The sequence below is a fragment of the Falco rusticolus genome, chromosome 5, assembly GCF_015220075.1.
Source record: "Falco rusticolus isolate bFalRus1 chromosome 5, bFalRus1.pri, whole genome shotgun sequence".
In the NCBI taxonomy this organism is placed as follows: Eukaryota; Metazoa; Chordata; class Aves; order Falconiformes; family Falconidae; genus Falco; species Falco rusticolus.
Window position 1 is genome coordinate 76,220,635 of NC_051191.1, and position 14,946 is coordinate 76,235,580.

General features: G+C 41.1%; 1 protein-coding gene across 1 annotated transcript in view; it reads right to left on the reverse strand.

Annotated features, from left to right (window-relative positions):
* Window positions 1–7,408: 7,408 nt before the first annotated feature.
* SCUBE1 (signal peptide, CUB domain and EGF like domain containing 1) overlaps window positions 7,409–14,946 on the reverse strand; it is a 218,052-nt gene continuing 210,514 nt past the window's right edge. The window contains exon 23 of the mRNA XM_037390251.1: window positions 7,409–14,227. Coding sequence (XP_037246148.1) covers window positions 14,075–14,227 — 153 coding nt within the window. The 3' untranslated portion in view covers window positions 7,409–14,074. The remainder of the gene's footprint in view (window positions 14,228–14,946) is intronic.

Sequence of the window (14,946 nt, forward strand, 5' to 3'; positions counted from 1 at the left end):
GAGGAGAGGGGTCTGAGGGGGCTCTAAGTCTGCTGGGCAGGTGTGCGGTCTGCCTGCGCTTTGTTCTCCTGCCCTTAAGCTTTAATAAAGTCTCGGCATTCGTAGCACAGTGCTGGCCACAAGATTTTTGAGTTTCCCAGTGTTTTGTGATGAAGGAGCTTTTTGGGAAGGCCCCAGCCATAGCCTCTGAAATGGGTTACCGGTGGGGTGCAGGGCATAACAGGGGCTAACTGCTGGCCGCAGCCATGGGAAATGCTCTCTTCAAGGTGTGTGTGCAGAGGGAAAACTGGTACTGTGTATGGTGTCAGACAGACATTTTTTAAATTAAAGCTTTTTTTTTTTAATAACTTTTGGGAAGTGAATTTTTACAGGCCTGTTGTGGTTTAACCTCAGCTGGTAACTAGGCCCCACACAGCTGCTGGCTCCCCAGTAGGATGGGGGAGAGAACTGGAAAAGTGAGAAAACTCGTGGGCTGAGATAAAGACAGTTTAATAGGTAAAGCAGAAGCCGTGCACGAAAGCAAGGCAAAGCAAGGAATTCATCCACCACTTCCCACCAGCAGGCAGGTGTTCAGCCATCTCCAGGAAAGCCGGGCTCCGTCATGGGTAATGGTGACTTGGGAAGACAAACGCCATCACTGCAAATGTCCCCCCCTTCCTTCTTCCCCCAACTTTATACGCTGAGCATGACATCATATGGAATATGGAATGTCCCTTTGGGTCAGTTGGGGTCAGCTGTCCTGGCCGTGTCCCCTCCCAACCCCTTGGGCACCCCCAGCCTCCTGACTGGTGGGGTGAGGTGAGAGGCAGAAAAGGCCTTGGCTCTGTGTTTTAGCAGGAACTAAAACACCTCTGCATTATCAACATGGTTTTCATTACAAATCCAAAACATAGCCCCATACCAGCTACTATGAAGTAAATCAACTCTCTCCCAGCCAAAACCAGCACAAGGCCTCTCTTAAATATCTGTCAGTGTAAGAGGAAGGTGGCTTCCTAGTATTTTTCTTGTGTTGTTTAGAAGACATAAGAAAATCCATTCCTTCTTACGTTTTGTAGGGAATAACCTAAACCAGTTTAACCTGAGGCTTCGTAAACATTACTGGTAGCTTTGGTCTCGGCTTGGGTATAGCTATAAAGCTACCAGAGCGAAGCCAGGCATCTGGCACTGGCGGCTGCTTGGGGCGCAGCCAGGGCTTTGCTGTGCCTGCTGTTGTGCCTAGCCGAGAGCTGCTGCTGGGAATGCTGCGTTGCTCCCTCTGTGGATTGTCTGTTCCAGGGGCTTTCAAAACTGCTTTTCCTGCCAGCCTACCCTCAGTTCGAACCAGGACCTGACTTCAGTGCTGCTCCTGCTGGCAGCACGGCACTAGGCTAGGAGAAGTATCCTACAAAAGGTATGTTCTATAATAGGAATTTAGGGTCAGTAGCTGGTCAAGAGAGCCTCAGATTCATGCAGTGCAGTCAGTGGAGAATGAACATGACTGCCATGTTGAAGAAATATTGCTTTGCTCACTGCCCTGTCTTGTGTTGCTGGACTGGTGTCCTATGTAACTACCCAGAGCAGCAATCCTTCCCCACATAATCACAGAGTTATCGGAAGGAGGGTCTGCATATTAAAGAGCTGCAATAGCTTGGCCAGGCAAAGAGAGAGTAGAAAGAAATTAAAAACGATGCCTACGTGCTGTAATTATACATCACCATTCCGCAGATGAGGATCTAGCACAATCCTCAGGTTGGATATCTGAATAGTAAACGCAGGCAAATCTTCCTCTTTGCCTGAGACTGTCTGCCTCACCACATGCTGCGTTCCTGTACTGCCCCAGCATAAAGGCTTTACTAGGGTGTTGCCAAGGAGACCTACCTGGTTAAACAGCAGAAGATCAAAAACTAGTTGTATTTCTAGTGTTCCTTGACTGGGATCCCACCATGCTACTCAGAGTTTGAGGATGTTTTTGCTAATATTGTGGTTTGGAAAAAGAGGATGGCTGTGGTTGTGATCTTGCACTAGTATTATAAAATGCAGAGACTGGATCACTTGTGCCACCCTTCCCTTATTTCTGTCTCCTTGCCGTAGACTTAATACATGACGGCATGTTATATATGGACACAACCTGATACATTTCTACACAGCCTGTATCAAGTATAGCAATTTACATGACTTGTTTTTTAGCATAGATTTTGTTCACAAAATGTTGTCTCAAGCTGGGAGTGTTTATGACTGCTAATTTGAACTGGTTGGTTGTTTGCTTCTTTTTTGCCGGGTGTCTTTATAAAAATGAGAAAGTTCCCAGAAAATATATAATAATAATTCTGTAGTTCAGTCAAACTTTTTAATTGCCTAAAAAAAAGTGAATCTTTTTTTCCCTAGACAGGACAAGTAAGAAAAGTGGGATGTATTTTCATTTCTTTGTTCAGTAGAGCCACAGTGATCATGCCCTGTCCAGAGGCAAGGGGAACATTATCCTGCTCCAACATGAGATTTACATAATTCCTGTTCTCACCAAGTGCGGGCAGGTTCTTTCTCACTGCTTGTTTGCACTTTCACTTCACTTTGGGTAGGAGTTCTGGCCGCTGGCCAGCTGTCTGTGGTTCCAGGCTGTTTGGGTGAATTTGAGGGGCGGGCTACGCTGCTGCTGATAAACTCTGAGTAGTAATAAAACACAGTCAGAACCACTGGGGTTAAGAGTAGGTAAGATGCTGAGACACTGAAGTAACTGTAAGTAGGCTATTCCCTGGCTTTGTCCAACAGTTACCTAATGCGGTCTTACTCAACTGCTGTTCTTGGCAGCCTACCCCACTTTTTTGCTGGTTTTCCACAACAGGAGTAATTCCTTGAGCAGGGAGCGGAGTCCAGCACTCACCACTCTCCTGTCACTGCTTCAGCTGCCAGCTGCACATGAGGCTTTTGGGAGCCATCATTCCAGAGAGATACCACTGTCAGCCTCTCATTATGAAAGCAGGTATTTGTGGATAATCTTTGTAAAGAAAAAGTTACCGCAGTATATTATTCTGATGGTTTTCTTAGGAAGAGTGACTAGTTCACAGTGCCTAACAATGCAGTCCTTACTCAGGCAAAGTGCTTGTAAAATTTACTGGGTTACTTTACGTAGGTATTTGCAGAGAATGCAAAAAATTCTTAGCAAGCCTGATCTTACTAGCATTACCCCAGTCTGAAATAAGAGGATTTAGCTTTCAGGCACTATTTGTAGGGGGCCAACCCATGTAGCCGTTTTGCTTCTCTGTCACAGCAGTCTCAGTAACTTACCCACCACTAACCTCATTTAGTTCCTGCCCTGTAGCAGGAATTTATCATGAGGTAGCATGTGTGAAGCAGCATTTGCCCCCGACAAATACAGCTAGAGTTTTACAAAGTTTTGTGAGTCTGGCAGTTTCTGGCTTTATTCCAAATGTTTATGGCTATCTGATCCCGATAGACCTGATGTGCATTCCCCACTACATTTTCCTGTTGTTTCACATTAGAACCTTCTGCTTTGGCAGCATGTCCTGGAGACCTTCTCCTGAAGAAAGGTAAGGAAGTGAGGGGCAGAAGAGACCCTTAACAGTAAAAAGGAGATGAGGGGACATATGTCTGGTACATTTTACAATAAATGCTCTAATACGTTATCAAAGAAACCATTTGTTTTCAAATAAATGACTTTTTCAACAGTAAAACTAGAACTTCTAAGCACGGAAAGCTGAGATGGGGGCTTTAGATGAGATGAACATAATTTTCTGTACTTTATCATAGCTGTAGCTGTGAGCCTAAAATATCATAGATGCTGTTACAAGAATGCAAAATGTATTCTGCATGAAAATATCAGTGATTGTGTGTAGCTTTTGCTTACCTGCTTTTGTGGAGAGGTATATTTTTGGGCAGGTACTGCATCCCCCAAACTACGAGAATCCCCAAAACAGCACTGACTGTGTTTTGCACTCACCTGTCAAGGAACTTGTGCAGAGGCAATGACATCAACCAGCTGTGAGGCTTTGAGCCTGATGAGCCCTGATGAGCCATGTAAGACTCAGATAGCTGTGGGGTCATCAGCTCAGAGCTTTGAACTGCAGTGATGTCCTGGCATGTGGCTGCATACAAATGTTGCACGTACAGCTGTAGAACAGATTTCTTCATAAGCCGTGGCTAGAAGCTGAACCACTGACAGAAGGAGGAGAGAAAAATAAAGCACTGAATTTAGTTAAATCTGCAACACCCGTCAACTGGAGTTCATCAAGGCCCTTGTATGAAGCCATACACTGGCTACCCTGTGACAGTGGGGCTGCACTATCCTGCTATGTGGCTGGATGGGCACCTGAGTGAGGAGGGAAACCCATGTTTTGACCTTGGGACGGGTGCTCATGTGAACATGGAGTTTAGAAAATGCCCTGGAGAAAAAAAGCCATGGAAGGCAGCTTGCAAGTGGGTGAATGATATTAGCAGGCTGGACTCAGTCTTTGGCCTAAAAGTCTGACAAGAGATCAGTGTCTTAAGGATAATAAGCCAAACACATTGTCTGGCACAAACAATACTTTTACTCATGGCATCCCCCAAGAAATATATTTACTGCATTTATATTATGCACTGACATAACACACTCACTGACAAGTGCAGGTGTTCTAATTTCAGACAGTCTCTCACTGCTCATGCTGTACTGGGGTGAGGGAGGCTGCACTCATACCGGGGGTACAATATGAAAAAACAGCTTGCCATACAGCTCCAAGGATCTTCACCTCATGTCACGTCCGTGTAGGCAACCCAACATGCTTCCCTTAGCCCCAAGGCACCCTACTGCACCTCCACAACTGGTGCCACAGTTTTTCACAAGCTGCTTGGGTGCCTTCAGAAAGGCAGATCCCTGTTCTCACCTTTCCTGTGCCTTCAGGCATACATAGCATGTCATCTAATATATTACTTTTATAAAAATATGACCATTACTTAGGAGTACTGTTGTACACACAATACAAGTGAATTGGAGGTGATGTTATTCTGCACGTTAAGAAGAGCTGTTGGAGCACAGCATATCTCACACTGTGCATCAGGAGGCACATAGTAGAGGTGACAACTGGTATGTGTGTCATGATCATGCTGGAGTGGCTCGGGTTGCTGACAGGCCAGGTGCCCAGCATCCATCTCCTTGAGCAGTGATGGGGCTCTATAGAGCTAGGCAGTGATGGATCTCCTCAAATGATCATAAAAAAATCTGTGGCTGGTAGTAATGCTGACTCCTAAATACATACCATATTGGATAAAATGCAGAGATGGGCACTTACATATTTCTCTTGATTTATGTTTTAAAATTAGAAACATTTTGTAGCAAAACTAGTCTGTGGCTATCTAGAGGAAGCATCTGTGTTTATGTTACCTGCTGAGACACATGATAGAAGGAAATTTGTTGGGGCACAAGGCAGCAACAGCAGCAGCCAGAGGCATACAGGGGCAGAAGAAATTAGACTGCAGCTGTGCTAACTTCTTGAGCTACAGGAGTTCAAGAAAGCGCACCTGGGGTAGGGTAATGCCTCCTCAAAATGCTCTGGGAATGATGTCTGGTTTGCAACTTACATAAAAATTCAGAGAAATGTTGCCAGCAGCTCACAGATGACTACCCATTTAGACATTATTTTTTAAAGGCAAAAATAGCCATTTTTTATGACTGTACAAGACAGATCCCTTCTGTGACACCAGGAGTCAGCCAGTGTTGATGGTTGAACAAAGGGAAGAATAAATCTACGCCCAATCTGCCTTCACTTACCTGCTGGGTCAGACTGGCATGCTGTTCATCAGGCCATTATGTCTTGTGAGCTTGTTGGGAAGCCATGGAAAATCTAAAATGAGAACGGACCCCTCTGCGATTCTCACCAAGCACTCCCTATTTCAGTAAACTCGAATCTTGTACTCAAACGCACATTGTCATGCCTGCTGAACTTTCAGTGGCTTTTGCCCTTGTACACAGATACTTCATTACCAGTAATTAATTGCTTTGAATGACCTTTAGGAACTTTTGAGTTCAGCTTTTCTGTCTTTGATAGGAGCTGACTTATCCTGGTACTCCTTTAAAGCTCTGAAACTATAAAAGACAACTGAGCAACATCTCACATGGCACGTCTGTAGTCGGAGAAAAGTGACGCTGTACCTTCTTGGAGTGTAATGAGGATAACTGCCTGTATTACCAAAGTGGATTGCTACCAGCTGAAAAAGGCAGTAATTGATTTTTTGCAGCCAGTCAGAATTTAGCCGTCTCTCTCTTTATGCCTGACAAACCTGTCAGTGACACCAATAGTCATCAGTCATACTGATAGTATTTGCCCTGTTTACAACACATATAAAATCACAGAGCGTACTGTCATTTGACAAATGCTTTCTATTAACAAGATAAACTGCTGACATGAGAGTATCTGCAGAAAACCACGCACTGTGCTGGTACATGAGGTCTCCTGCCTGTTCTGCAGTAGGTGGCCACTATGGTGTTAACAATGCTCCACAGGCTGAGCTCATCTCCTAACAAGCACTGCTGAGTGGCAAACCCGTTACCAGGTGTTAACAGCTGAATTAATAACATCTGTGCCTTTTGTCTGGTCTAGCGTGCTGTGTGCCCTTAGTGACAGCTTGTACTTCTTGCACTGCAAAGGAGGATTTAAATCAGATCTAACTGGCCTATTGAGGTCACTACGGATAGGCTATTTTCTGTCAGTCTGTCATCATTCATTTTCATCATTACCAGCATCAGGAGTTTCACTTGGGCTGGTGATAATACAGATTCTACTTGCTTTACAATCTTGGACTGCAAAAGCGTCTGTCATAAAATTCAGCAGCAAGGAGGGCCTTTCTACAGTGTATTTATACAGTATATAGAGGCCTAGAGGGGGAAAGGATGCTTTTGGTCTTTCTTTAAATCATCGTTTTGGGTGCAAGTGGAGTTTCCTGTCAACCTATTCCTCAGCAGGACAAGCAGCAGGTGAGTTTGGAAGTCACTGGTCTTGGCAGCTTGCAGTGGGAATAACCCATCAGGCCACCAGTGGAAGAGAGCTTCCTTCCTCTTTCTTCGAGGCTGCTACTCAATAGAGGGGTGTTTGAAAGGGCACCTGCATGAGCCATACATAGTAATATCAGAGTAATTTTTAGAACTGGTTAAAGGTTCTGGAGGGATGTTGGTGATGTGGCACCTTCCTGTGGCCAGGATTTCTTCTTGCTCTGAAAAGCTCTCCTTGAAGTCTGCTTGGAAGGAACTTAACTCAGTGTCTTAGCACTCACAAACTCCAGTTTTTCAATGAGAAAGTTATTTATTGCCTGAAGATGAAGATTAGACCAAAATACATAAATGCTATCAAACCCCAGAGGTTCTCTTCTGATTCCTGTCTACATTACACTGGTGTGTGGAGCTTTTTCCATGTACAAAAATAAATGGCAGGCAGGGGTATCCATTCCATTTTACGTTTATTATGAAAGTGATTTTAACAAAAGTTTTATTACATGCTTCATTTTGAGCTTTGACACAGGAATCAAAGCTATTAATATACAGAGGCAAAAGAAATGTATTTCCTTATAAGGTACATTTACAACAACATTTTCTACTACAAATCTGACAGTATTGTTAAAATATTGGTAAAGCTTAGACCACTGTATTTTATTTTCTAAGTATCAAATTTTGTACAGTTATTCACTATCTTTGCTCTAAACTATCATGGTACATTTCATATGGAAATAGCTGTTTGTACATAATTTACAACGGTAATAAAGCTTAGAAGTCCCAGCAGCATCTACAAGGGTTCAAAATGTCACTCTTGCCCAGTGGTTTATATGGAGAAAATTGGTACAGAAACCAGTATTACACTCCAGGTATTTCCCCCTGAAATCAAGTCTACCAGAAATTCCTGCTTAACAGATGATGGACATGATCATAGTGAACTTCATTCAGGTGAAACTACCACTGACCTCAGTAGCAGTTTTGCCTAAAAAAGGCTCTATGATCCCATCCAATATAAGGTTTTATCACTTCCACTGCCACCTCGGAGCACAGAGATCCCTTACCTTTCCTTGTCTTTATACTATATTTGGGCTTAATGTTTTGAATTCCCATTTATGTCTGTGTTTTGTGCTGTTTCTTATCCTAACAACTGAAGAAGAACTAGCGCTAACTTTAAAATACATACTCTTTATACGATATGAAAATGGTAAGCACTTCAGAATGACACTTGGTAGTCAATTCTGTGAAAATTCGCAGGTTAAATTGCCCCAGAAAACTACTCCTATAGAAGTAACAGGAACAGTAATCTGGAAGGATGAATCAGACTACCGACTACATCCACCACAGTCTCCTGAAGTACATTTTTAATCAGTGTGTTGAATATCTGCTGCTGTCAATGCAAATTAATGGCCTTTCTAAGGTATAAAACATAGAAAATGATATTTACAAAATAATTTTAATTAAAAAAGTAACAAAACCTAAAAAAGATATTTTCCACAATCATTAAAATAAAGTTTAATTAAGCAAAGCCACTTTTTCTAGATATTGAGGAATTCAGCTAAAATTGAATTGCAATTGTTTGTATATCTTTAAACTTGTTATCTCCGCTTTCTGAATACAGATGGTTTAAATTATTACATCTAAAGGTACTTCTGTACATTTTACTCTTGTATATTACATATTAATTTTATAGGTTAAAAGCTTAGTGATGAAACAGAATAAATAAATGAAATAACAAACTGGAATTGTATATATTCAGATACTTGGATAACAGTTTTTTGACATTACGAGTTTATTTCCCAGTCTTTCTATTCAAACGAAAAATGTTACATAAAACATGAGACTTCTCTCTGAATCCAAGTCTCACATTGAGGAATAAGTTCATATTACCTTACAGAAATTTCCCTTCGTCCATAAATTCTTACGGGAGACAAAAGTCTTCCCCGCCCCCCCCCCCCCCAAGTGCTTACAATAGTGTCTCGTCCTAGAAAACTATTTCTTTGAAGTCAAAGCATGAGAATCTATAGAACTTCTCCAGTTTTTACTATTTCTGTTGATCAGTGGTTTTAAACTATGAAAAAAATGCAACTACTTGAACTCGTGACACAGGTACAAGTAAATTTGCCTGTGTTGCTCATTCCCATCATTACAACAGGGAAAGTCCAGACCCCTGAGGTGGCTGAGAAATTTGCCACTGGATTCAGTTGTTGAAGATTTCACTCCAGCTTCTTTTTTATGAGCACTCAAAGGTATTAGAGTCCAGACACGGGAACTGTCACAGAGCAGTTAGGTTTTGCTGGCAATGACCAGTCAGCAGATCCTGTATAAGACTCATACCACTACTTGGGCGCCTGAAGTTCATAACTTGTTATCTGCAAGATTAAAACTGGGTTGTTCATAGATAAGACTGACCTGAGAAACTTGAATCTGTTGGGCACACTTACAAAGGGGCAATGGGTGTGGTGTGACTTTCCTCATTGAATGTTTAATGTGTGTAAGCATGTTCCTTGTCCGTGTGGCATCAGCCTGGCGCTCTCCTTACAGAGAGAAGACTACAGGTGAGCTGTGTTCTTTCAAAACTGGCTGACAAGTCAGAATGTGGACTCTCTGAAAACTCTACAACTAAGCCTGTATTTATTTAAGCTAGTCTAAAAGTAAACTCAAACTAAACTAAACCTAGCTTACTATGTAAGCTAGTTTTAAGTAAGCTTGCTTACTTTTAAGTAAGCTTACCCTAGTATGAAGCTCATGTGTAGAAAAGATCAGCCTAAATCTTTAGTGATTGTAACCCACTGTGGTTTAACTTTATTCTATGAGGAAGGTACAATGAGGAAATAAACTTCTTTTCAGAAGTTGGTCTTTAGGTAAAAATCTAATGTATGTTGGAGGAAGGAAGGCAGGGCAAGAAAATGGGCTGAAAGACTTCAGCGGCTTTAAATCCAGTTGTGGTGAGCTAAATCCTCAGGCAGAATAAATCTTGCTATTGCAGGCAAGACGCAGGTGGCAATCTGTCAAACAGTGAATCTGGATGCTTCCTGTACTCTCAAGAGGCAACTTGCCCACAGAAATCACTAACAAGCACTTTCACGGCAGGACCTAGGGCTTGGTTAGCAACTCCTGATGGCTGCAGTCTCCTGGACTGCAGCAGGTATGCAGGTGGTGATTTGGTGGCACATGAGAATGTTTAGGGATGATTCACCACCACCTCGCTAAAAATAAGTGCAGTATTTAAAGCAGGAGGAGAGACTTAAAATGGTAAGTGCTACAGGTGCAGCTTTTAAGCATACAGGCATTTCCAAATTGAAAACAAAAAGCTCAGTCTGTGACGTGGAATTGGGCAATCACAATGGACACTTCTTCATCCTTCCTGTAGTAACACACAAACACATTGTTGCACCTATCCTGCATACAATGTGTAGTTCTGTAAGAACAGATACAGGGCTGTATTTACTGAATATGTTTAAATGCAGTATTTCATGTTTAGGGTAAAAGCCAAAATTTTATATTCTGCAATGTATTGATTAATTTCATGAAGCTGGTTATCTTAAAGGCTGCCATATTTCTCCTTGTATAGTTTTTGATTCCCAAATGTGTCTAGGTCTTCTCCATAGAAAACAACATTCCTTCTTGGTGTACTGTTACTGTAGTAGCAATATGCTGTCTGGCTTCTGACAATGCAGACATCCTACACCTACATTAACAAATGAAGAGCTGAGCTCCCCTTCTGTTTGGTGACCGCCAGTTTCTGTAATATAAATCTGGTATTAAAGTCAAAGAATTTTAAACTTTCAGAGCTGATGTAAAAATTCAGTGCTGTTGTACAAATCAGATGAAATCAGTTCAGACAGTCCTACGTACCCCCTGTGATTACTTATTTCATTAGAAATTTGCTCACCCAAGGGTATTTCTGTGCAGAGCCACAAACATTCAAACCTGTTTTTCTAAATGTATCACATATGAAACCCCTATATACGCAGAAGCATTTCACTGTATACTTTTGAAGGCCAAATTACTTACTTTCTTTCACTGCTTTCAGCAACACAAAGTCTGCATTTGCTACAGAAGTCCCCAGTTCCCTGCCCTGACTGTGGAGTCCATGGCCTGACCTGGCTCCAGGGAATATGAGCAAACACACACTCTCAGGTTGTGTCAGGATGAACTAGACAAAACCCTGTTTTTGTCTAATGTGGTTGTAAGTCAGGGTGAGTGGTACCAAAGCTAACCGCAGCTAGTCCCCCCCATGTTCATACCTCTACCAAGGTCCACTAACAGTGGCCGTAACTGGGACATGTCCCTCTTGCAGTCGCTATCTGGCACTGGATTCCCTGTCTAGCTAAGAACTTGGAAAATGTTACAGTGCTTCCAGTGCTTTCAGGACTTGTAAGGCTATCGCTTTTAGCCCTGTTCCAGAGAGGAAATTTGTCCTGCTAGGCACCAGTATCATATGGTGGTATTACGTCCAAACCTGTGGGTTGTGAAGCAAAAAATTTTAGCAAGGATTTTACTAAACTGACTAAACAATGTAAGGTTCCAAAGTTCTCACTAGAAGTTTGAAGTAGTAAAGATGACTGTAAATCCTTCAGCAAACAAGGAAGTTATTTTTCTCCATATCTTTCATATCCTTTCCTTCATATTTTTTAGTTGAATGGCTGCAATCCTGACCCATTCTAATAATTCTGAATAACCTATCAGACGTTGAAATACTGTTTGGCTGAAGTAGTTTTTTAGCTATGCACTTACACATAATCAAGTACCTAAATAGAGTTTTGCTTTTTTAAGATTTACTTTTTTTTCTACAAATAACTCCTGTTAAAGAAAAAAATACATGTAACCTTTTTTTTTTTCATTCCAGGCATGACTGAATGTAGTACTGATGAGATCTTCTCCTTCAAATATCCACCTTTAGTAGCCCATGATGACTATTTAAAAATTTTTTCAACATCCTCACAAAAAGTTAGGTTTAACAGCCTTTAACAAAGAACTTTTACGGAGATGTTACATTTTGAAATGAGGGTTTATATATAAATATATATATATTAAAGAGAAAGCTTGTAAAAAACCTAAGATCCACAAGTGAAAAGAATGAGATGTTAGACCCTAAGCTGAAACTGTTCAGGCATAGAAAGAAAAAAAAATATACTCTTCAAAAGAAAAGGAAACAAGACAAGCAAAATTACAAGATGGCCAAGTAGAAAAACTCAGCAGAATACTTAAGGTGTCTCTTGGAAATCGAATATTCATCCACTTGTAGCCAACAGAAACCAACTTTGTAAATTTAAACAGTAGTTGCTCACAGAGAAAAAAAAAATGTAAGAAGTTAACCATAACCACCTTTAATGTACGTCTTTGACAGCATCCAAGGGTATGTTAAACTACAGGGTAGATATGCAAAAAAAAATACGCAGTGAAGCAAAACTATGTTAGTCTTTCTGAAAGGATGCTGGTGTGATGGTTAATTTCTCCATGTAATAAACTTGTAGGATCAAAAGGGAAAATTATATACAAGAGGAAGGGACTTAAAAGTAAAGAGGCTGAAATACTAATTAAAAAAGCGCTACTCTCTCATTGAAATTAGCTCCTTTGCCAGGAAACAGCAGGAAACAAAGGATTTATCATCACCTTAACCCACCAGTACCTGTCACTCTGTGAAGAAAGCCTGAGCATGATGCTAATGCTCTCCTGCAGACCATACAGTCCCCGGGGCTGATGGGCACTGCGGTTACAAATTTGTGATGAAAGGGAGCACCAGGTCTCTGCAGACAGCAGGGCCTGCCCTCCAACTCATCTGCCAAACTGTGTCCCATTCACCCCCTCATCCCTAGTAGAGTCTGGGCCTGTGATACAGGTATGTTCTCAGCCTTTTAGAAGCAGCAGGTCCAACGGAAGTTATTCCTTGGTAAGCTCCTCTCACATGTGCCATCCTCAGGGGTAACTGTTAGTCTGCATGTGGGGGGTGCTCACAAAAGAGGCAATAGCTGACCCTTTACTGGACAGCAGCTGCTTCTTAACAGACACTGTTTTTTCCTGGAACAATGTATGCTGAAAGAGATTGTCCTAGAGTAAACCATCATCCAGTACTATAAAACTCCAAAAGGCTTTAGTTTGGTGTTAATGGAAGTGACAAGCACTTGGAGAAGTCATTTAATCATCTAAGCAAAGTTACGAATACATATGAGTAAACAGGGTGTGTGGGAATAAAGATTTAAGCATGAATAATATTTACAGTAACTACAGATAACATTACTAATGTACCCACAAATAGAAGTATATATTTATATATTTATATATTGTACTTAATTAGATGCTCTATTAACAGAAAGAAATACTACTAGTGTTGTTGGTGTTCATTTCTCACCTACCCCATCGTAAATGCCTTCAAAGGGACCAACTGGTATATGGAAATCCAGAGCTAAACCTGTTTCAATGAAGTAACTGACAGTGGCAAACCTCTGAAGAAGTTTAGAAGAGGACAGATAAAAACATCAGGACATGAGGGCATGGGACTTCATCTCATGTAATTAATAAAACAAAATTATACATCTGTTTCTTTTTTTGTTTCCTTTGTTCTTTTTTTCCCCTTTTGTTTTCTACTTGTACAGAGGTTCCACTAAGCCACAAATGAGAAATAACAAAATTTAGATTGTTTTGTTTTCTTCTAACAATTCAAATATAAACTTCAAGTGCAATTCAAAATCCAAATATTATTTATACTACATACTTCTTTCTACAACAGAACTTATTTGCAGGTAGTTTAATCAGATTTGAATAGATTCCTTCTTTGCTTTGATGAAAGTTACTATTGATGAAAAATAAAAAGCTAGAAAGAATATTTTCTACATAATGTAATTTCAAATGGAAAGTGAAGATGTACTAGTGCAGACACAAATTTGGATCTTCGACTAGATGCACTCAGGTCAAGGATGCACAATTTTTTTTTGTAGTAAAAATCCCACTCAGAACATTGGCTGTTAACAATTATAAAACATTATAGGTATTCTTCAATATACAATTGAAAACAAAAGACTGCAAAAAAGAGCCTTCAAATTAGCAAATGTTTCTACTATGGAGGAAAGACAGTATTTGTCAGGAATGCAAAGTAACCAGAAATTGAATACCACTAGACTATTTGTATGGTCGTAGAAATCTGGAAACTTTTGATCGCAGTAGCTTTATAAATGATCTTGGAAACATCTCTTTTGATTCTTGTGCTGTGTACTTGAAATAGTTTTGTGGGTGTGCCAATACATCAAAGAGAGCTTTAATCAGTTTCTTGTCCTATGGGAGACAACATATGTATTAGATAAAAATAGGGTTTGGATTTGGCCTGCACAGCTTTCAACATTAATGAACAACAATCAGGTTTTTTTTGCAAAACTTGATTCTGGGTAAAGCAGTAAAGGAAGTACTCCTTGTTGCTGTGGAGTTACATACTGATGAATCTTTCTACTGTGCCGGATGTTTTATTACAATTAGCGTTCCTGGGAGGACCTGAACTGAGAGGGAGGTAGCTGGTTAAACTGCAAACCGGCTGCAAAGTTAGGCAAACTGCAAAAGTTTGCAAAGTTTGCAAAGTTTGCAAAGTTTGCAAACTGCCCTTCCAGCCTGTCCACACTGTTGTCCAGGGCTTTCCCTTCAAAAGCAAGAGAAGAGGCTGCTCTTCAGTGATGCTGAGCTTTTTAAGGACCTTCCGCTGTACCGTCCTAAGTCTTGATTCAGAGCCTCAGCTGAGCCTGTGCCTGATCGTATACACTGCAGCTGAGACCTGAGCAACCTCAAAGCTCTAGCAAGAGAATACTGGCAGTGCTGGGGCAGGGATGGCCAGGGGAGCTGGCTGTCAATCAGCTCCTCTCCTTCCAAGCTGTACATTTACATGGCTCAGTTTTGCCTTCTGAACAGGCTTTTTAAAGTTTTAATTAATTAGTTGTTACAGGTGGCAGCCCAGCAGCCTTGCTCCACAATTCTCTCCAATGTGTTGCTTGTGTCTTTGGAAAACC